Source organism: Gymnoscopelus braueri (genome assembly GCF_963280865.1).
Source record: "Gymnoscopelus braueri genome assembly, chromosome: 19".
Taxonomy (NCBI): Eukaryota; Metazoa; Chordata; class Actinopteri; order Myctophiformes; family Myctophidae; genus Gymnoscopelus; species Gymnoscopelus braueri.
The window spans coordinates 27,285,836-27,308,647 of NC_137621.1; the positions used below are offsets into that span (position 1 = coordinate 27,285,836).

The following is a 22,812-nucleotide window of genomic DNA, read 5'->3' on the forward strand; positions in this document are numbered from 1 at the left end:
CGCGGTCAAGAGCGGATCCGCTTTCGCCCTCTTTTCATGCACTCGTTTTCCCCTTTTTATACACTCTCCTCTCTCGCCCTCCCTCTCTTTTAGCGCAGCGCTGAATGGCCTCTCTCTCTGATGACTGACTGATGAATGAAGTAGCTCTTTGAAGTCAAGAGTCACAGCAAGGCTGGTCAAGCGTGAAGAGACATTGGACAAAAGATTAGAAGAGAGACAGAGGGAGGGAGCGGGAGAGTGAGAGAGAATAGGGGAAACAAGGGAGGGGGAAGCATATTCAAAAAAGGGAAGAATGTTGATTTACAACAGTGCACATGCAGAGATAGTGACAGCGCAAGTGAAAGAGAGAGCTACAGAAATATGAGAGCGGGTGTGTTGTGCGAGACAACACTCTATACACAATGCTCTGCATTTGTATGACCGACCGGAGCATTTGCATGTTGGCGATCATCAAGGCCAGCGACATGCGAGCAGCAAATAAACATGGCCCTGACTGGGTGACATCTTTCTGGAATATTCCAGCAGACCAACGTGTGCTTCAAATGCCTTGGCTCCACTTCCTTCATCACTATGGAAGCAGGTGGTCCGTCCCGAGTAATTGCAGAACACAACCTGTACCAGCTAGCGATGCTACTCGTTTTTCTGTTAGCATTACATTGTTCAATTGACTATTGTATAGTTCGATGAAAACAGAGTTATGTGATAACCATGGGAGTCCATTTCCGACAGTCCCGACTTATGTCTGACAATATATCTGTGCTTTTCTCTCACAAATGTGAGATAGACAATTGCGTGATAAAAGGTTTTGAGACAAAGTTGTTGTGAGAGAAAAAACTAGTCTAATATAATATCTGTAAGAACAAAAATATGTAAAGCTGAAATTAAACTAAGGTCGCAAAACAAAAACAGTTTAGGGCAGAAATGGGCTTCAATACAAAACTTGCCTTACGTCAACACAACATGATACAACCTTTGCAATTTGATAATCTTAATAATATACTGTAGCATGCGATGCACAATTATTTTAATATCTTGTAGTGCGTGCATGCTTGAGACTAAGCCCAGTTTAGGTGCGACCTACTGTAAATCTAAAGGTAATAACTCTCCACCAAAACAGACTACTACAGATTACTACTGGCAGTTGAATGAAGTTGGGAGATCAGTTGGTTGGACGGTGTGAAAAAAAGGACAGCCGACACCGACAGAAGAAAAATAGCTTATAGCTTGATGTCTTTTTCAACAACAAACACATGAACATAGCCTACATGCTTAAATAATTTGAGAAATTATAAAGATAACTACTGCACTGGAGGGTGCTTAGGGCATGGGCACAAGGTTATCTGTATTTAGACTATTTGTGTATCATATCTTTCATATTTGATTTTAATTAAATAAAAAACACTGCGTGCCTGCAGCAAGCGACAGCGGAATGTGCACACAGGCATATCATTTTGCTTCAACTAGGCTAATGGTCGATATAATATAATAAACTAGAAAAAGTGCTCCTCGGAGCACAGGTCTCCACCAGGTCAGGTTTGTGGGCCAGCAATGTTCGGAATTGGCCAATCAGGAGGGAATATGAAAGATCTGACGGATCTGTCTTGATCAGTTGACTATAGAGATAATGTGTATCAATTTGCGTGATGTTTGGACAACATTTGTAGGAGTAATATATAAAACTAGAAAAAGTGCTCCTCGGAGCACAGGTCTCCGCCAGGTCAGGTAGGCTATTGTGGCCTCCTGGTGGCGCTATAAAAGGCCAACATGAAAAGGGTGCCATTTCTTCTTAGGCCTTGCACGACAATCGGACACTGCATTCATGATTTGAGACATTTTGTTAAAAAACATTTGTTTCGCTAAATTAGACCTGCTGGTGGCGCTATAACAGGCCAATGTTAAAAGGCTGGCATTTGTTCCTCAACATAGTGTGAATGTGCGTGCAAAGTTTGACCGCAATCGGACGGTGCGTTCATGATTTGCGGAATTTTGTTGAAAACAAGCCAATAATGCAAACTTTAGATGTCAATCTTAGCCAATCAGTATGGAATATGAAAAATCAAACACATCCGTCGTGATCACATGACTATAGAGATCATGTGTACCGATTTGCGTGAAATTTGGATAAAATTGGAAGGAGTAGTATAAAATAATGTGTTTTACATAAGTCGGACTCCTGGTGGCGCTATAAAAGGCAGATGTGAAAAATGCAGGGCAAAGGTTTTTCCTTGACCTCTAGGGAGTGTGCATACAAAGTCTTACACAGATCGGTGCAGTTATAGGTAAAAACACGAATCGGCCTGTTATAGCGCCACCATGAGGCTGATTTGACAGAATTCAAATGGTAGTTCTTCCTCGGCCTAATGGGACTGTGCGTGCAAAGTTTCACGGAAATTGCATGCTGTGTTCATGATTTGAGGCATTTTGTTCAAAACGGAGTACTCCTGCAAACTTTGGAAGACATTTTTAGCCAATCAGGATGGAATATAAGAAATCTGAAAGACATTTTTTGTTTAATGACTATAGAGATACTGTGTACCGATTTGCGTGACTTTTGGACACAATCTGTAGGAGTACTGTCAAAAAATGTGTTTTGCACAAATCGGCCTCCTGGTGGCGCTATAAAAGGCCCATGAGAAGAATTTGGGGCAAAGGTTCTGAATTGGCATCCAGGGAGTGTGTGTGCACAGTTTTGCTGCAATCAAGCCAACACACACGGACGGACGGACGGACAGACGGGGTGCAAAACATACTCTCTCGCCATGCCTTTCGGCCTGGCGGAGACAAAAAATGTAAGCAAAAGTCGGCCTCCTGGTGGCACTATAATAGGGCAATGTTAACACATTGTGTGCCAAAAACGGCTATAACCGTTTAGTAGAATACAACAATCGAGTGCCATAAACGGCTATATTATTTTTTTCCACATGGGGCGCTCCAACACAACTTTGGAATCATCCACGGACCCTGTAAAATGGAAAGGACGGATGTGAATCCTGTCCAAAAAAAACTACTAATTTTGGACAAAATCTGAAGGAGTAATATTAAAAAATGTGTTTTATCAAACTTGGCCTCCTGGTGGCACTAAATAGCTAGAATGATTAGAAAAAAATGGAAACCTGTCATTTCTGTTCGAGTAGCCTACTGTAGGATAGGCTACTTACCACACCAGCCTTGCGCATCCACGAAGTAATCCAATGCATCGTCATCATCATTTTCAATTGCTAAAATGGCCAATCCATCTTCCCTGTATATCTATTGTCCCATGAAATAGTTGGAGAATGAGCACTCGGTTTGCCATGGTAAAAAGAAAAAACTCAAGTGAAACCTATAGAATACGACGGTTGCTTCGGTGATTTTACAGACTTTTCTCGCCTTAAAGAAAATCAATAGTAAGTGCTTATGATATTTAAATCAGTTAAAGATAAGGCTTACGCTTAGTTTAGAAAATATGACGGGCGACAGCTTTTGAATAAGACGAGCCACGCTCGCGCACAGTCCCCCGTTTTCCGCATTTTGAGCATACATGCAGCTGTAGTTACATCAATATACCATGGATATGCGTTATATTCAGACAAAATAAATGTACCACATTTTAGAAAGGGTTCTTAGCAGCCAACCAGAGAGCTCTATCTCCTCTCCGCCAGCCCGCTTCTACTCGATGGTCGGACTTTCGACGCTTCCCTACAAGTTCTGACCCGACACGACAGTGCACCCACCGCCCATTCAATCATTCATCAGATTTTCGGCAACAGACACTTTCCAATGTTTACCACCTCCATCATCGGTGCGGTGATGAGCTACCTTCACAGTGAATATCACAGTTTGGAACAAACCCCCTTTCAACAACGCAACCATGGCACCAGTAAAAATCACACCGACACGTTTACACGTCTTTTGTATATATTTTGGAATTTTTTGGGAGTTGTTGATAGGGTGTGCGTCACCCCATCATCCTGTGTACACACTGTTCTCAATTGGCTTTAGTGATTCGTCAAGTCCACTGCCTTTGTTCCTGCTTTGCGCATTCATGCACATGACACGGAGTGGTCTGAGAATCAAGAGAGAAATGAGGGATCCTCTCACTTACCTCACCCGGTTCCATGGGTGAGGTGGAGGTGGGAGGACAGAGAGCGAGAGAGAGAGAGCACAGCCCTCCTCCAGTGTTTATCTCAATCTCACATCAGATCAGATCACTGTCAGATAAAAGAACTTCCTGACGCATCACTTCCTCTATCTAGAGGAAGCAGACGTCGGCGACGTGCACTGGGGACTGAAAATGACATGGTAGATTGGGAGGGAGGGGGGGGTCGTTGGTAATGCAGTGAACTTTTTGACAGAGCAGCAGAGAGAACTGTAAAAGACAGAGAGAGAGAGAGAGAGGAGGCCACACAGGGGGATATGAGGGGGAAGGAGTGTGACTGAGAGACTCAGGCGGCAAGGAGAGTGCAATAGAGAGACAGAGAGGAAAATTAAATGAAGAGTTAGCAATGAGAGGAAAGGATAAAATACACCCCCCCCCCCTCTCTCCCCGCGCGCACCGGATCCACATCAACGTGGGCAACACTTGGGGAGAAGAGAGGAGGAGCGAAGAGACAAAGAGGTGGTGAGACCTAAGAATAGTGTAACTGGATTAGTTTTTAACACCGACCTCTATTCACTGGGGCAGCAGCAGCGCTCGCTCAGCTCCTTCCTTCCACAGATCTGTCTCTGGTTACCACTGAGGCCCTCTGGCCCACTTCTTTTTAGAAAACCATCCACTTCAGCAGTCACGCAGGCTCGTACTGAGATTTCCAGATGAGGTGACATATTGGTTTAACCCTTATTTAACCAGGTCAGTTGACTGAGAACTGCAAGAGCTGGGGGGCATATATGTTAGTGTGTGTGTGTGTGTGTGTGTGTGTGTGTGTGTGTGATTGTCTGGAGAGGGGATCACAACAATGTAACCTCTAGTGACAAGATTCTTATGTGCTGTTAGCAGTCAGAGGAAAAGGGCTACATACGTACGTACACACAAATCAGACAGGTCATACAGATTTGTGCAATTCCCTGCTAAAGTGTGTGATACTGTGATTGCAGACAGGACACGCTCCCCATATCTTTCAGTGCGTGTGTGTCCTGTGTATATGAGAGAGAGAGATCTACAGCTTTGCCCTCGAGCAAAGAAGACAAAGCAAGTGCAGCAAGGAGAGGAATCTCTCTCGCTTTCCCTGAATGGCATCAGCAGTTTAGCTCTCCCATTGGCGTATGCATCACACACACACACGATTGAAGTCTTGGGATGGTGTGCAAGGAAGAAAAAGAGATGGATGAAAGACAGCAAGGCAGGGAAGGATGCAGACACAATAACATCATTCATTCTCTTCTGCGCATTGGTAAACGTTAGCCTACACCGAGTGTGTGTGTACCCAAATGAGAGACAGTCCCAATCAGTTCAAACTCCTCCCCCTGATTCAAAGAAGCAGAGTGGGATTTGCATTTTTCCCACAATTCAATTAACACGCTTGTCAGCCTCTCCTCTGTGTTCACATGCCTCCTCTTGCCATGCCACACACACACACACACACACTCAGTGAATAGATGTATTTATTCATAAACACAGAACGCGTTTTGAAAATTAATGTGTTGATTTATTCGTAAACAAATAACTGAGACAAGCTTGGAATGGAGACAGGAGACGACGGGGAGAACTGAGGTCACATCCTGTCTGGGCTTGACACATCCTGGGACTGGACAATAAACACAGGTCATGGACACAGATAAATACAATCACTGGGGAGTGCCTTCTCCCTCTCCTCCCTCCATCCCACTCTGTCCTTCTTTCCCTGCCCCCCTCCATCTTTAAGAGCATAAAGAAGGGAGGGAATGGGGGAAGACCGGCATAGCCACCAGAGAAAGTGGCACAGTGGGGGGTAGGCTCACAGGAAGAATGCTGGAGACACCCAGGGGCCAGTTTGAGAGATCACAATGAAGGGAAGGGGTCAAAAGGAAAATGGCGAAATGAGGCCCAACCTGATTTATAAACCAGGAAGTAGGATCAGCAAAGAGAACATGCCGACATTGCCGTGGGGCCAGCTAATGACTGAAGCCCCTGTCCCCCTGTCTGATTAATAGCCTGTAATCCCATTCTCATGGTTAGCTTAATTTAGCATTCCATAGCACCATTCATTTCCAACCTCAGAAATGGGCACTCTAATCAACCATTTGCTTTTGGCTAGCCGCAGCTAATGCTAGGCTAGGCTAATCAATCGGCAGTAATCCTGTTGGCGGAGCCACTGTAGCGTAGCACCCCTCATTACCAGGCATAGAAATGTCCGCTAATCATTCACCGCACGGCTATTTGTCCCCACGGCTCAAGAATCACTCTGGAGGGGGGAATGACATTTGACAGTCGGCAACAGAGGGTGGAAGGGACAAGACTGACAGCGTGAAAGCTGCAGAGGCTGTGTAATGATCAGCAGACAGATCACTCTTAGTTTTCTTTTCCTCCTTTTTCTCTGTCCATCTTCCTTCCTTGTTGTGTGTAACCTCTTGAGCAGCCTGGAAATGGCTTTGCTCTGCACCAGTGTGTCAGTCAAGTTTTATCAATCAATGAAAAACCCTTGTTGATCTATAATGGCTAATCAATACTGAAGGCTGGTGGTGGAGACACTAGCAGACCACCGAGTGTTTGAGCCACCTTTCTTTGGCGTCTCCTGCATATTTAAATAATCGCAATGCAATTTCAATCTTCTCCATTGAACTTGTTTGTGCCATTTGGCGTTACGCTACGTACACAGAAACGTCTAATACCCCAAACAGCAGTTCAATATTCGGTGATGTGGCTTCACTTTTTCTCCCTGAAGATGGATGCCAAACAAAATGGCACCAATTATTAGTACATAACTTGTGTAAATAACTTGAACTTGAACAAAGACACAGAATAGTTATCAAAAATGGGTGGGATATTAAAACATCCACATTTACTTATTTCACTAGGCCATAGGTTGGGGGGGGGGGTAAGGAAGGGTATCGAGTTAGGTTGACCTGAGCTTGAACCTCAGTTAGTTGGAGACTGGAGTCAGTAGTGTTGTAGCTGGGACAGACCTGTCAACACTTGCTTCCAGCTACAGATGACATAACACAGATATCTCACCCTTTCATGTGTGAGTAGACTGTTTTTCCTATCTTGAGGGGTTTAAATGGTCCCAGAAGCATTGTCCCTTGCGAGCACCATTTGTGAAACCTCATTACGATGTTTATTGGCAGGGTTGAAAATAAGAATTAGGATTAGAAGAATTAGAGTCATGTTAAAGTTATGGTCAGGATGACATTAAGGTATATAATGGCAGGGTATTAACTTAGGAAAGTCCAGATGAGGTACAAAGGCCTGTTTGTGTGTACGGTATATGTGCATTCCTCACATAGTCAACAGTGTGTCTGGCAGCACTACTCACACACTTAACTAATCATTCAGGGAAGGCCAAGCTGGGGGAGTGGGGGGGATTTACACCAGGTAAGGCGGCAGGAATAACTGGCTAGAGGGATGATGTGGGAATATTTGCGGGAATGTTGGCACATTGTGCCAGCATAGCCGGGATGAGGATGTTAACCGGCTTTGGAGCACCCAGGCTGCCGACACTTAAACCCAGCTAATCTGATGGGATTAACACACACCGACTTGCCTGGCTACACACAGCCTGCCTTGCACATGGCCACGCATGCTCAAACACACCAAAATAGCACGTACGTCAGCCAGCTAGCCCTTAGCCCGCCTTGGCAATTCCCTAAAGTTCAACTGGATTCCTAATGCTCACGGCTGGCAGACTGGCTACTTGACGACGACGTTGTGCTGCTAGGCTACCACGTGTACACACATCCACTCTCTCACACACACACACACACACACACACACACACACACACATCTTACTGAGAGGTAATGTGTGCTGTGAATCTAAAACAGACCTATTGAAAAAAAGAGTAATGCCCGCAGCTTGACAACCGTGCTAATTGACTACACCCCCCTCCCCAAGCCACCTCCTCAGCAATGAAAGTAAACGTTTTCACCTCATCGTCCCTTCAATCATACCAATGGCCGTCCCATCATGCCACACTCATCCTCATGCTCCCCCTTCTTCGCACCCTTCACTGCTTCTCTCCATCTCCTCTTCCCTCCCCTCCCCTCATACATGTAATCATTCATTAGAACCAAGGCAGTTGTCCATTAGGCAAAGCAGCCATTTTGGAAATTGCAGCAAATCTTCCATGAAAAGACATTTCCTCTAATGCAGTAGTCACGCTCGGGGAGAGAGAGAGAGGCAGGGAGAGAGAGAGAGAGATGGAGAAGGGAGGGATTGATGGAAAGAGGCGAGAGGAGAGAGATAGAGATGAACAGGGGGGGTTTGATGGAAAGAGGCGAGAGGAGAAGGGAGAGAGAGAGAGAGCCCTGCAGCCATAAAGCCACCAAGCGGAAAGCAAGCCTGCTGTTTGATTAGAGAATGACACCATCATGGAGAGAGGGAGGGACAGTGTTTTAGAGGCGAGCAGAGGGGATGAAGAGGAGGCGGGGTAGAGATGAGCGAGAGTGAGGAAAAGAGTGAGAGAGATAAACTAGGGAGTGATTCGTGAGGGCTGAGACAGAGGCGGCAAAATTAGCCCCATCACTTACTTCACTTCGCTTGCTAGGACGCTCTATGACACACTTGGATTAAAGATAGACACCCCCCCAGCCCACACACACACACAGGCCAGATCATTTGCTTCGTCTCATTGTATAGGCATGGCTGTTACTTTGCATAGAGTGTTGGGCAACTTCTTGACCAATTAGAAGGCCTCAGATCAGAGTCTGTGTTTGTCTTGTCGATATAAGAAGTGGAAAATCTAAACCATTCTGAGCACCCCTCTGTTCCCCTTCTGTGTGTGTTCATCATCTGCGCATCTCCAATGGACAGATGTATCTCTACTTTTACCAACCATTTATCTCCCTCCCTCTGTATGCCTTCATCTTGCTGAAGCATGACTCCGCTGCATCCTTTCAACAATCATATAGCGAATTGTGTTTCTCTACTAAAACGAGTCCCCACACACACACACACACACAGTCAGACACTCTCTCCAATCACCAACAGAGCACTAGGGCTGTGAATCGTCTGGTATCTCACGATTCGATTCCGATTCTTGGGGTCACGATTGAGATTTTTAATTTTTTTTTCAAAACAAACGATTCTCAATTCAAAACCGTTTCGATTCAGCCCAGAACTTGCCACTTCTCAAAAATTGAGAATCGATTCTGAATCGTCCAACATGAGAATCGCGATTCATTCGTATTCAAATCGATTCTCCTACAGAGCACATCCATGCCCAAGTAAGATCCTCAGTGTTCAACCCTGTTCCCACTCGCTTGAAATGCCTGCAATTTACTGGTGTATTTAATTTTGGCATCCTGTGGGAACATGCACTGATTTTGAATGCTGGTATATTTCGTATCGTTGATATCACATCACACTACCTAGTCAGAATGCCTGCATTGTAATCGCGGTACGTGAGTGTGAACTGTGAACGCAAAGCATCACTTTACCGGTATCATGACAGTGCGAAATGGCAGTGCTTACATAAGAGATGTTTGCACAAACTTGTTCTATAAAAAAAACGTGTTCATAAAAACAATGTTGGTGTGAGTGAACAGTTACTCTGAACGTTAGACACACCCTCTGCTGGAACTGTGATTTTATCACCGATATTCGCTGTTTGTTTAAATCAATCCAACGTGCTTTGACACAATTTGTCTGAGATTTCACAGTTTCTGGTGACAGACACAGTGGACAAGTGTGTACTATCTCTCTCCATTAATGAATTGCCATGTGGTTGAAGTCCCTCAGACAGGGATTATAGAGGTTTGCACCTCCTAAGGGCAGGTACACGCTGCAGGATATTAGGTCCGATATTGCTGTCGACAACTTTTTTTTCTTTTCAGATAACTACCCTGTTAGATATTCAGCTCTGTCCCAGACAGGACAGCAGACAATATCATACAGTATGAAAGGAGCTGCGACCACCTTGCGAGGAGATGAACGCTACAGCCAATGAGAGCACATTACAGCCACCGTTGCTAGGGGAGCGTCGCTGGATCTGACCACAACAAACAGTCCCTACCGCAATATTACCGTCCAGTCCTGTATTAAGTTATTATAAAACAAAATGAGAGAGTGAGCGAGCCTGGTGGGCTGTTTATTTTAGAGGAATTGTACAGAGAGAGAGACAGAGAGCGAGAGCGAGCGCGAGCTCTGTGTGTGTGTGTGTGTGTGAGTGAGAGACACACGCTGTGTCTAAACTGCGTTGCCAGATGTTGCGAGAGAAATAAGCAACCAGGTCTATGAAAACAAGCCCAAGAAAAGGCCACTTGAGCACTTTAAACCTATTTACAAATACATTGGATATTTGAAAATAGCCGATCTACAAGCTCACAACGCGTCGCAGCTATTTTCAAAGAAGAATCTTGTGGAATATTTTCCAAATCCACACAAATCTTGTATGGGGGTCTATGATGGCACAACATATTTTCAGAAGGGGGAGGTCTGCGCCTCTGCGGACAAATATTAATTTGGGGGTCCTTGCCATGAAAATGTTTGAGAACAACTGGTTCAAACAACATTAGGAAACAAGTCCAAAAAAGCAACTACACTTTCAAGCCACTTTACAGAAAAACAATCCCAAAGTCGCTTATAATAAGCGGACATGGCAACCCTGTCACTGACTGCTTCAGCGCACTTGACGTGCGAGAGAGAGAGAGGGAGAGAGGCATATCATGGGATACGTCGATTAAAATGAATTGGAATAAACACAAATGTATGTATTGGGTCTGACTCTGGAGATAGCATCCTAGTGAACTATCCTACAGTGTGTAATCCCTGGTCGGGGATCAATCTATAGTGTGAAAACCACAACGATATATGACAGCCGATTTCAAGAAATAAACTCCTGCTGTGTGTAATGCTTAACGATCAGATGACCCCCCGACCACTTTAAGGTCCTGCAGTGTGTACCTGCCTTAACCCTCTCAGACAACCTTTCTTCAAAGCTGTCCATAGGACGTTGCTGACAGATTGCGAGCATGTCTCGTTTACTGGGTGAGAGAGGCTGCCTGCAACTGCGGTGGCAAAAACTGTTCAATTAACAAAATGCTTAAAAGGAATACTTAAAAGCCCCAAAATAACTTTTTTTTTTAAAAGAAATTACTCAGCCTGTGAAGCCTTGCATACATGGAGAATTTTAGTTTTTGTCGCATACCTTTACGTTGAATGAAGAATCCAAAAACGACAGAAGAGAGAAAATAACAGGGATCCGCACTTAACAGCAAAACTAAATAAAAAATGTATTATACTCTAGAGCATGGGTTCCCAAACTTTTCAGCCCGCGACCCCAAAATAAGGCGGCCATTGACTCGCGACCCCACCTAAACCTGGAGATAATTTATGCACATAAACGTGCACGTTCGGTGCGCATTTGAAATGTATTAAACTGGTAAAATGTACTATTTGTAATCATTTTAGGTTGTATTTCATCCATTCTGTTGAATAAAAAAAAAAAAGTTTTTTTTGTTTTTGTTTTTATGACCCAAAATAATTTCGCGACCCCACCGTCAGTCTCCCGCGACCCCAAGTGGGGTCGCGACCCCGACTTTGGGAACCCCTGCTCTAGAGTATCCCAAATGTCTTGTATCCATTCGTATCCTCATTACTTCAAAACATATTTTTTGCAGAGTTTTTCATGCCGTTAGTTTCATGCACGAATGTGACATGCATGCCTGTGTGAGCGTGTTCATGTGAATTGAGTCACCTCTCGCACGATTGTTCATCGAACAATCACATTATGGTGCTTAACCATTAAGGAGGGTGTGTGAGAATGACACTTCCACTTGCCTATGCTGGCAAATTAATGTACAGTATTCCAGGGGAAAAGGCTTTACACAGTAACAGCCTCGGTGTAAATTTAACTTGTGTGTAGAAGGAGTTTTTACTCTGCGTTAAATCGGGATTTTACTGTGTATGTGTGCGTGGCGAATGATGATCTCTATATTGGTGCGTTTTCCCTCCCCTCTCTTAATAAAAAGTAGATGTCTTCCTCTGAGTGAGCTGAGCATCTTTGTTTTGTCTGTGTGCAATCTGTGCATGCCTCAGGTCTGTAAGTAACCCCTCCGCTTGCCGCTGGCCGAGGCCAAAGGCTGATCTTCCAACCATATCTACCGCACTGCCGACACACACACAGCAGATCTGAAAACCATGCGTACCACACCGCTGTGAGAAATCCCTTTCCACTAGTCTGTAAACACAGATGATCTCTCCTTCCCACCCTCCCTCCCTCCCTTTCTCGCTCTCCCTGTCACTCGCTGGCCACACGCAACCACTGCTACCGCCCTGGAAGACAGATGTCACCAACAAGCTTCACCACAATGACTAGAAAGAGAGACTCACAGACAGATGGACGGACAGACAGACAGACTGAGATTCAAAGCGAGGGACAAAGAGCGAGTGAGAGGGACACAGAGAGACATTGAGGCAGATGGATGTCAGGAAGAAAGTAAGAAAGAATTAAAGAAATATAATCAAATTGAGTCATGATGGGGGACAGATAACTTCCAGTTCTTAATGCAGCAGTGTGACTCAATTTTCTTTGTCTTGGAAGTGGAGCTCTGTGTGTGTGTGTGTGTGTGTGTAATACAAGGTGGTATTGTTCTTCTTCAGGGTGCCATTAAGCTTATTGTCCCTTGTTTCTCCTGTCAGTAGTGCTATTACAGCAGATTAAAACAAAAGCAGAGATCTCCCTCCCACAGTCTGCGCTCACACCCACCATCATTCCTTCCTCAGGCTCTCTCTTCCTGTGCCTGTCTCAGGTGCACATGCACAAATGCTCAAACACACACATACTGTACATAAAATCAAGTTGCATACAAAGCAGCCGGTCTTGCTGTTTGTATGCAAGTGGACAACAGATGCAGGCATGGGCACAGAAACAGACACACACACACCACAGGAGTTTAGTCATATTAATCCTATGTGTATGAAGTGTGGAAGAGTCTGTCTATCCTGGATCTAGCGTGATATCTCGGCTCTCCATGCAGGATGGTCAGACACGTTATCACCTCTGACCGGGAAAACCACGGGAGCTGGGACTGACGCCAACAGCAAATACCACTGCTTGTGTGTGTGTGTGTCCCAGCGGTAATAATCACCCGGATTAGAGCGGAGCCAAACCCCTGCAGGGTCCCCTTGCCCCCTCCCAGGCCAGCCAGCCTGCAGCTCTGAACCCCCTTGTTTGAGCAGCCCAGCCTGACAAGACTGAGCACAAACTCTCTTCTATTACTTGGTATTCCCCCGTTTTTTATTTATTTAACATAAATCAATCCTTTAGTCTATCATTCTGCATTGCTAAAATAAAATATTAAACGAGCACGGGCCATATAGACACTTAAACCAGTGGTTCTCAACCAGTGGTCCGGAGACCACCCAATGGTCCTTGAGGGGGTTCCAGGTGGTTACCAGCTACTCTTGAGAGCGTGAAATGAAACCAAATGGACCTGGTTTCATTTTATGCTCTCAAGAGTTAAATTATTGTAAACATTTGCATCACTTAATTTACAAGAAGTCTACACAATAGAGAAGTAGAAGAATTGTTCTTTCTGATCAACATTTGCCTGTTATCTCTCCTATATGGTACCAACATCAATCCAGCATGGATTTGTGGACTAAATCTTATCCAAAGACAACGAAATATTCAAAGTCTTCGGTCTGAGAGTCTAAATCTCATCAAATGGTGGTCCCTGGCTCAAATGCCAAATACATAATGGACCTTGATATGCAAAAGGTTGAAAACCACTGACCTAAATCATTCAATAAGCATAGCCTTTAACCACAAGGGTGCAGTGAAATGGAAGTTGATACAGTTGTCAATATGTCTGGGAGAGGGATGCACAGTGTTCCAAACAAAAGGGAGTGCAGTGCGGAGAACAAATAGCTCATAATTTAATAAGAACATCGGCTGTCTGCGGTTCTTTTTTCAATCAATGTAGAGACGCAGTGAAAATATTCCACAAACAGCTTGCAAAGGCAAAACACCCAGCCGTGTCTGGTTCGGGTGAGAGGCTTTAACATTTGATTGTGAAAGAGCCCAGCCAGCCAGCTGCTGCCTGCCTTTCAGCGGGCGCTCGGCTCCCTGTTAATGGCATTTTATCAACAATTGTCAGACTGGGGCACTGTTGATCCTCTCTGGCATTTATGGGAATACTGGCTTTAATGTGCGACCTCAATTGTCAATCAACAGTCGCCTCTGATTATCCATCAACAAACCAAGTAGCCTACTTAAGAGGACAGACTTTCCTCGTCATTATTCCCGTAACTATCGTTCCATAATAATAATGTCCCACCCACTGTAACGATAGACCCTTGATTCCGCTGCTAATTGAACAAGTCGTAGACCACTCACTCCACACTCGCATTAAAAGCTGTTTTGTCAATATGAGTTGGAGGATGAGGAAAAGGGTCCACATTTTAAAGTGGGATCTTTTTTATTTAGAGATTTAGCCTGAAATAAAGGCTAATAAATAACTTTAAGTCTACACCCGGGACAGTGTCATAACCAATATGCTCGTTTTGTTGTTTTTACCTTTGATTTTTTAACTTGTTCTCCTTCTTGTTAAGAACCCCCGGAACACAGTTCGTGAGCTCGGTCCAGTCGGCGTGCAAGCCGCAGCTCCAGCCCGTAGAGAAGCGAGAGAAGAGCCAGGTCTCCTTGCGGTTCGGCCGGTAGCAGGTACATTTCTTCTGACCCGGTCGACAGTCGCAGGGAACTTCCAGGCGAACATTCTGCACCAGGTGTCTCCCGAAGGTAGTCCCCCCCGTTTTCTGTATGTGCAAAAAGACGATCACGTCCTCCCCCTTGATTTGGAAATCGATTGTTCGCTCCAGATCCCTGACGGGGAAATAGTATTTCTTCACGTAGTGGGGGTCCGGAGTGGGAAAGATGTCCCCCTCGTCCTCCTCCGTGAAGTAGCCGTGCGGGGAGCCGAAATTAATCACCCCCGGAGCCACGTACTGATAAAGGATCAGCATAAAACACACGGATCCCACAACGATCAACAGAAATTTGCTGCTCCTCTCAACCATGTTCCTTCTTCCAGTGCGGCTCATACGCTACCATTTCCCAGTCGAGCGGACAGAGAACAGAGAACGCCGAGCTTCATTCTCGCTGCGTCTCCCTTTGCGACTATGAGCCGAATAAAAGAAGTTGATACATTGTAGCCGCGCTCGTTCATTCGTTCTTACGACAAAACACACATTGTTGCAACTCGCTGGATTCCTGCTGCTCGCCCCGTTTACGTTCGCTCTCGTTGCATTGCGCGCGTATGTATGTGTGTGCGTGGGTCCTCGGGCTCACAGTCACTACTGCATCACCATGGAGTTATGTACCCAGGATGCAGCGCGAATCCTACCTTTTTAACACAACACATTCCCGTCGTTTACTCTCTCTCTCTCTCTCTCTCTCTCTCTCTCTCTCTCTCTCTCTCTCTCTCTCTCTCTCTCTCTCTCTCTCTCTCTCTCTCTCTCGCTTTCTCCACTGACTACACAAAAACGAATGAAAAGGAGAATTTTAATTTCTTGGTTGACATGCACCACTCAAAGTCAATGGCTCGCATAAACTTCAGACGCAGGGTAGTCATTAACAAAATGTCACCTTATTCACTATTTTTGCCCGATCCTCATCTAGAACTAATGGGGAAAATCCAGTGTATTTTTTGTATTAAATACAAATAACCTTATACACTCTGTTCCAATATTATCAAAGACAAATAATTATGGGAGAAACAAAAGTAGCTGTATTAAATAATTATGTGCATGTGCATAGCAGGCTACAGATCTGGGAGAAACAAAAGTAGCTGTATTATTTTAACACAACCATATCCTCCTGTTCTGATATATCTGCATGCACAATGTTATGTACACATCATGTTACACAGAACAATGCAATGCTTTGGGCACAGGGCATTAGCCTACTGGTCTGGTTGTAATAAAATCAGGCTACAAAAAAAATATATTCTAAAGATAAACGTTAGCAGTCTTAAAAAGAAACACAACTGCCATTAAGCTTCACAATTAAAGATTGTAGTAGTACCCAAGAACCATAAGATCAACAGTTCCCTATGATTCACGTTGCTTCTTGCGTTTCCACCGCTGGTGGTCGCCACTGAGCAGTACGCCGAGGAACATCATTAGATTAGGTCCCTTTTCTCTCTGCAGCTGAGCAACTTGTCAGGCTCTACATATTTATTATTCCCAAGGGCGATTATTACTGTCGAGCATGTTTTGACTAATCATATCTGAGAATGAGAGAGAGAGACATGTTTCAACTGCTGGATGTGGAGATAAGACTGGCTTTTGTAAAGTTACCAAAGCTGACAGTGTCTTCTTTAGGTATAGGCCTACCCCCTTGGGCTGCAAGACAAAACTGGATTTCATGCCCTTACAAACACACAGTGGTCGTATTCAGGATATTAGTCTATTCACAACAAGGCTAAATGACATCCGTGGGATCAACCAAATAACCAAACAGGATTTGAAAACAACAGTTTTTTGTTCATTGGCTGTGAATTATATGCTGGTGGTCAGGGATGAAAGGTGCTTTTGTGTGAATCAAAGCCGTGAATTTACTAAACCTATAATTTGCTGGCGTGTGGTGATGACTCATAATTGTAAGCACTCTGTTTTCACAGAATTTCTTGAAACCTGTCTCAATTGATATGTCTCTCACTCATACAGGTTTGATTGATTGATTGATTGAATACATTATTAGCAATTTGCAAAAAAAACTAAAACAGGAAAGTACAGTTCAATACAAGGTCTGCTAAGAGGATTTGAAACCCAAGAAAGCCTATGGCTTGTTTCCATTGGGGTCCTTTCCTTTGTACTCAGCAAAATGGGTAAGCAGCAAAATATTGGTGGTGTGGCATGTTCTAGCTTCCGGCCTTCTGCAAGACTGTGCTGCTAACAACAATATATGGTTAATATGGTATGGCAAGCATTTGCAGGGGTACCTAGAGGAAAACAATTATTACTTATAATGTATTGAGTTTGATTCCCAACTCGGAACATGTATTGCATGTCATCTCTCTGCCCTTAATGCAGTCTCTTTACTTTCCTGTCTCAGCACGACCAAAGAATTGCAAAACAATCTTCCAAAATGTTATTCCATGCAGCAGGCAGCTGTAGACAGTACAAAAACATGTGTAGCCTATGTGGCATAAATAGAATGTAAAAACATAGCTCACTATACTTTTACACTGACATTTATGGGGTTGTCTGCTATTGGCTGGAATGGCATGGAAATTGCTTTGTATCTTCATGCTCCCCAGAGGATGACCCCTACTGATTTTAGTGACCCATGGCCTTTCCTAAATGTCCAAGTGCATAAAATATCTCAAAATGTAAATGGTGGATTAACATGAAACTTGCTGAGAGCATTCATGCTGTCCAGAGGATGAGTGAACCCTACTGATTTTGGTGTCCCCATGGCTTTTCCTCTGGTTAGGCCAGAATTTCAACTTGCCACTTGAAAGATATTTCAACACTTCTCTTGAAAACTAATACCTGTGGCGTTAGGAGTAGTACTGCCTCTAGGGGGTGCTTGTATGGCTTTTAGAGTCTTTTTCTTTCAATACCCCGGGCCCTATCTTGGGCGCTGCCTTACCCCTTATCCCTAAACTTCTTTGCCATTTTTTACTATTTTGAAAAACATTTTCAAATAGTTCAAATAGCCAATCTACAAACTCACAATGTGTCGATGTAGATCGGCTAGTTGAATTATTGTCTCCGCCAGGCCGAAGGCATGGCGAGAGAGTATGTTTTACCCCCTGTCCGTCCGTGTGTGTGTGTGTGTCCGTCTGTGAACAGCTAATCTCCGACACCGTTGGCTTGATCGCAGCGAAACTGTGCACAAACACTCCCTGGATGCCAATTCAGAACCTTTGCCACAAAGTTTTCACATGGGCCTGTTATAGTGCCACCAGGAGGCCGCTTTTTCTAAAACACATTTTTTGACAGTACTCCTACAGATTTTGTCCAAACATCACGCAAATCGGTACACAGTATCTCTATAGTCACTAAACAAAACAGGTATTTCAGATTTTTCATATTCCATCCTGATTGGCTAAAAATGGCTTCCAAAGTTTGCAGGAGTGCTCCGTTTTGAACAAAATGCCTCAAATCATGATCACAGCATGCAATTTCCCTGAATCTACACGCACATTCCCACTATGCCGAGGAAGAAATGCCACTTAAAAAATTTCAAAACAGCCTCATGGTGGCGCTATAACAGGCCGATTCGTGTTTTTACCTATAACTGCACCGATCTGTATGAAACTTTGTATGCACACTGCCTAGAGGCCAAGGAAAAACCTTTGCCCTGCATTTTTTATATCTGCCTTTTATAGCGCCACCAAGAGGCCGACTTATGTAAAACATTTTTTTTTATATTACTCCTTCCCATTTTATCAAAATTTCACGCAAATTGGTACACATGATCTCTATAGTCATGTGATCAAGACGGATCTGATTTTTCATATTCCATCCTGATTGGCTAAGATTAACATCTAAAGTTTGCAGTAGTGCCTTGTTTGGAACAAAATGCCGCAAATCATGAACGCAGCGTCTGATTGCGGTGAAACTTTCCACACACATTCACACTATGTTGAGGAAAAAATGCCACCCTTTTAACATTAGCCTGTTGTAGCGCCACCAGCAGGTCAAATTTAGCAAAACACATTTTTAGAACAAAATGCCTCAAATCATGAATGCAGTGTCCGATTGCCGTGCACGGCCTAGGAAGAAATGGCACCCTTTTCACATTGGCCTATTATAGTGCCACCAGGAGGCCACAATAACCTACCTGACCTGGCGGAGACCTGTGCTCCAAGGAGCACTTTTTCTAGTTGTCTCCGCCAGGCCGAAGGCATGGCGAGAGAGTATGTTTTACCCCCTGTCCGTCCGTCCGTGTGTCCGTGTGTGTGTGTGTGTGTGTGTGTCCGTCTGTCACCAGCTAATATCCGGCACCGTTGGCCCGGTTGCTCCGAAACTGTGCACACACACTCCCTGGATGCCAATTCAGAACTTCTGCCCCAAATCTTTCACATGGGCCTGTTATAGCGCCACCAGGAGGCCGATTTGTGCAAAACCCATTTCTTTATATTACTCCTACAAATTTTATCCAAACGTCATGCAAATCAGTACACAGTATCACTATAGTCATGTGATCAACACGGATCTGTCCAATTTCCCATATTCTATCCTCATTGCCTAAGGTTGGCTTCCAAAGTTTGCAGGATTGGTCCGTTTTGAACAAAATGCCTCAAAGTATACACACAGCTTGCGATTTCCGTGAAATTTCACACGCACATTCCCACTTAGCCGAGGAAGAAATGCTACCCTTCTCACATTGGCCTGTTATAGCGCCACCAGCAGGTCTAATTTAGCAAAACACATTTTTGGAACAAAATGCCTCAAATCATGAATGCAGTGTCAATGCAAGAATAAATGATACGGTTGGCACCCTTTTCACATTGGCCTATTATAGCGCCACCAGGAGGCCAGAATAACGTACCTGACCTGGCGGAGACCTGTGCTCCGAGGAGCACTTTTTCTAGTTCCACCTGTATTTTGATCGCCGTGGTAGTACATAGTAGCAGATGTCAATCACATTGTAGCCACACCTAAAGCATAGCCTATTTTACTCTATATGGGACCATAATTTACTAAATGAACATGTTATGTTGAAGAAATTAGGGATTGAAAACATGAATTAATTTGGAAAATGTTTACTGAGGGAGTTAATCAAGTGAGAAGTAGGATCATTTTCCCGTTGACTTCCAGGCAATCAAACTTCATTTTGCAACCAGTGGATTTCCCCCTGTTAGCTATTAGATAGAAAAAAAGGTTATAAGTTATTTCTACATTGGCTTCATTTTTCAGGCCGGAAGCTTCCTGCTTGGTCTTATCACATTCTGTCCTTTACTGCTCTGTTCTGTACTAACCATATCTCCAGTAAACTAGCCCACAGGCCCATGGAAACTGCATTTGTTTGAAGCCATGACTTTGACAAATCCATCCAATTTACAATCACATTTTGTGAATTAGCTACATTGTGCAGAGGAGAAAAAAAGAACTTGGTATTAGTTTTGACTAACCTGTTTGCACCCCGTTGGAAGACGTATTTCCTTGTCCGCTTTTTTCACAAGATTATCTCAGCGTGACGTGAACTGAGTGTGGCGAAGGCAAACAGCATTTGAGGCTGGTCTCAGGCTTGAATAATTCAAACTACTTATTTACATGTTCTTTATTTACAGTGAAGCAGCACCCGGCTGTCACACCGCTGTTCCTCACTGGTGTGATTATGACTTCTGCCATCCCCGTGGCATATACCAGTTGTGTTAAATAGTGGGAGATTGTGTTTGAGCCTGTCTGTCCGTCAGTCTTTTAGTGCATGAGACAGACAGAAAGAGATAGAATATTAATACTGCGTATGGATTTGTTGAAGTGTGTGGGTTTATCACAATATGTTTGTGTGTGTGTTTGTGTTTGTGTGTGTGTTTTGCTCTCACCATATGCAGTATCATTATTATGAGCGGCGTTACTTAAAGAAGATGGATGCTACAGAGCGCGTTGCCCTCTGGCTCAGTTATGGAGATATGACAGTCTCTTTATCATCAGAACCAGTTTACTATTGCCTTTGCATAATGACCCTGCTTAGACAGATATTTCCATATTCTTTCCAGGGGCTCTCTGTGTTTTACGTCCTGTGCCGGTAGCTGCATGGGTTTTGTCTTTTTGTTTTCTTTTGCTTCGAAAAGTATTGTATGCACGCAGTATTTTTTTTTTGTGAACTTTGTCTCGTAAGGCAGGCACTGGTTGCATTCTGCGGTCTGTTATTTCACAATAGCAGAATGATACTCTGTCTCTGTTTATGTTGCAAGCGTAAAGTTGTAAGCAAATAAGCTTGCTTAAAACAGTAATCGTAATTAGCTGGGTGATGATTGAGACAATACAGCATCGCATCGACTCTGCTTCAGTTTAATGTGAATTATAACAGTGTTTTCAAACCTTGTCATGTCAAGGACCACCAAATTCATATGCATTTGGTCGCGGACCCCCATCTGAAATGTTTTTGTGCCAGAGACCCCCAGAAGAGAAGATTTATGTACAAACATTTTCAATATTTTCATAAATAGCAGATGTACAAGCTCTCAGCGCGTCACTCTGTGCGCTTGTAGATCTGCTATTTTTGAATTGCCAACATATAAATGGATAAAGTGGTTAAAATGATTGTGATGCTATTAACTACTTTTGCTGGGGACTCCCTGGAACCCCCCCTAAGGACTCCTGGAGATCCCCGGACCCCACTTCGAGAACCAATGAATTATAAAGCTAAGTAGCCCTGGGGCTTTTTGTGTTATCCTTTTAGCATAACCTTTGACTGTACTACCTGTACTATTAACAATCTTGTTAATTAAGTATTCAATCAATCAATCAATGTTACTATACAGATGGATTGATTGATTGAATATTTTATTAGGCAAAAAATGTAAAACAGCACAGTTACATTTAAAATACTTTGTCTAAAAGGTCCATTCATAAAAGTCCTTGATGCGGTCTTGTTTCCAATGAGGTCCTTGGGTTATAGTTCCAACTATAGAATATAACGTAGTAAACTGAATATATGTTTTTTTTCTGTGAAAGCAAAAAAAAAATTCTGTGAAATGATGGATCTCTTTAGTAATTATCTGTGTAATAACTAGTCATTATTGCGAACTAAACCCATTCAGACTAGTGATTCAAGGCCCTTTCATGTCCCAGCTGCATCACTCAAATCCGTACACAGTATCTCTAAAGTCATGTGATCAAGACGGATCTGTCCGATTAAGATTGGCACGCACATTCCCACTAGACCGAGGAACAATGCCATTGCCACCCTTTTCACATTGTCCTGTTATAGCGCCACCAGGAGGCTGATTATTGCAAAAATACTTTTTTTGATATTACTCCAACCGATTTTGTCCAAACATCACGCAAATCGGAACACATTAGCTCATGTGATCAAGGCGGATCTGTCTGATTTTTCATATCCCATCGTGATTGGCTAAGATAGGCATCTAAAGTTTGTAGGAGTGAGTGGCTCGTTTTGGAAAAAAATGCCTCAAATCATGAATGCAGCATTGATTGATTGATTGATTGAATATTGATTGATTGATTGATTGATTGAATATTGATTGATTGAATACTTTATTTAGAAAGACATGGTAACAGTACATTGAAGTACAAATCACAATACAAGGTCCTCTAAACTGGATCGCTCATTAAAAAAAGCGTCCGATTAATGTGAAACTTTGCACGCACATCCCACAAATCAATTGTGTCTGTGCAATAACTTCATCAACATGAATCTCTCAACTTCTACAGATTCCACTCACCTCTATAATGACTGAATTCCGAACATTGCTGGCCCATAATAACCTACCTGACCTTTTTATAGTAGCTTAAACTCGAGGTAATAAATAATGGAGGTAATAATGAGCTATTCAGGTTGACAATTACAACCATCAGCAATGATGAGGAAGGTTGCACAGATCCCACACTAATCCCACACTAATTGAAGACATGTTTGAATTTGCTGCCATGCATGTTGCTAGAATTGCGTCAATGGTCGATCACCCTTATTTATTTAGGCTACATTCGATCATGCCTATTTCGGTTGCAAATGCAATATGGGAAGGATTAATTAAGCATGACTTCCTGGATAT

At 43.6% G+C, this 22,812-nt stretch overlaps 1 protein-coding gene across 2 annotated transcripts in view; it reads right to left on the minus strand.

The window, feature by feature from the left end:
- hs6st1a (heparan sulfate 6-O-sulfotransferase 1a) overlaps positions 1-15,492 on the minus strand; it is a gene marked incomplete at its 3' end in the record, with an annotated part of 74,240 nt that extends 58,748 nt beyond the window's left edge. For both annotated transcript variants that reach the window (XM_080415003.1, XM_080415002.1), the window contains exon 1: positions 14,634-15,492. In XM_080415003.1, coding sequence (XP_080271129.1) covers positions 14,634-15,157 — 524 coding nt within the window. In that variant the 5' untranslated portion in view covers positions 15,158-15,492. The remainder of the gene's footprint in view (positions 1-14,633) is intronic.
- Between the last annotated feature and the right edge of the window lie 7,320 nt (positions 15,493-22,812).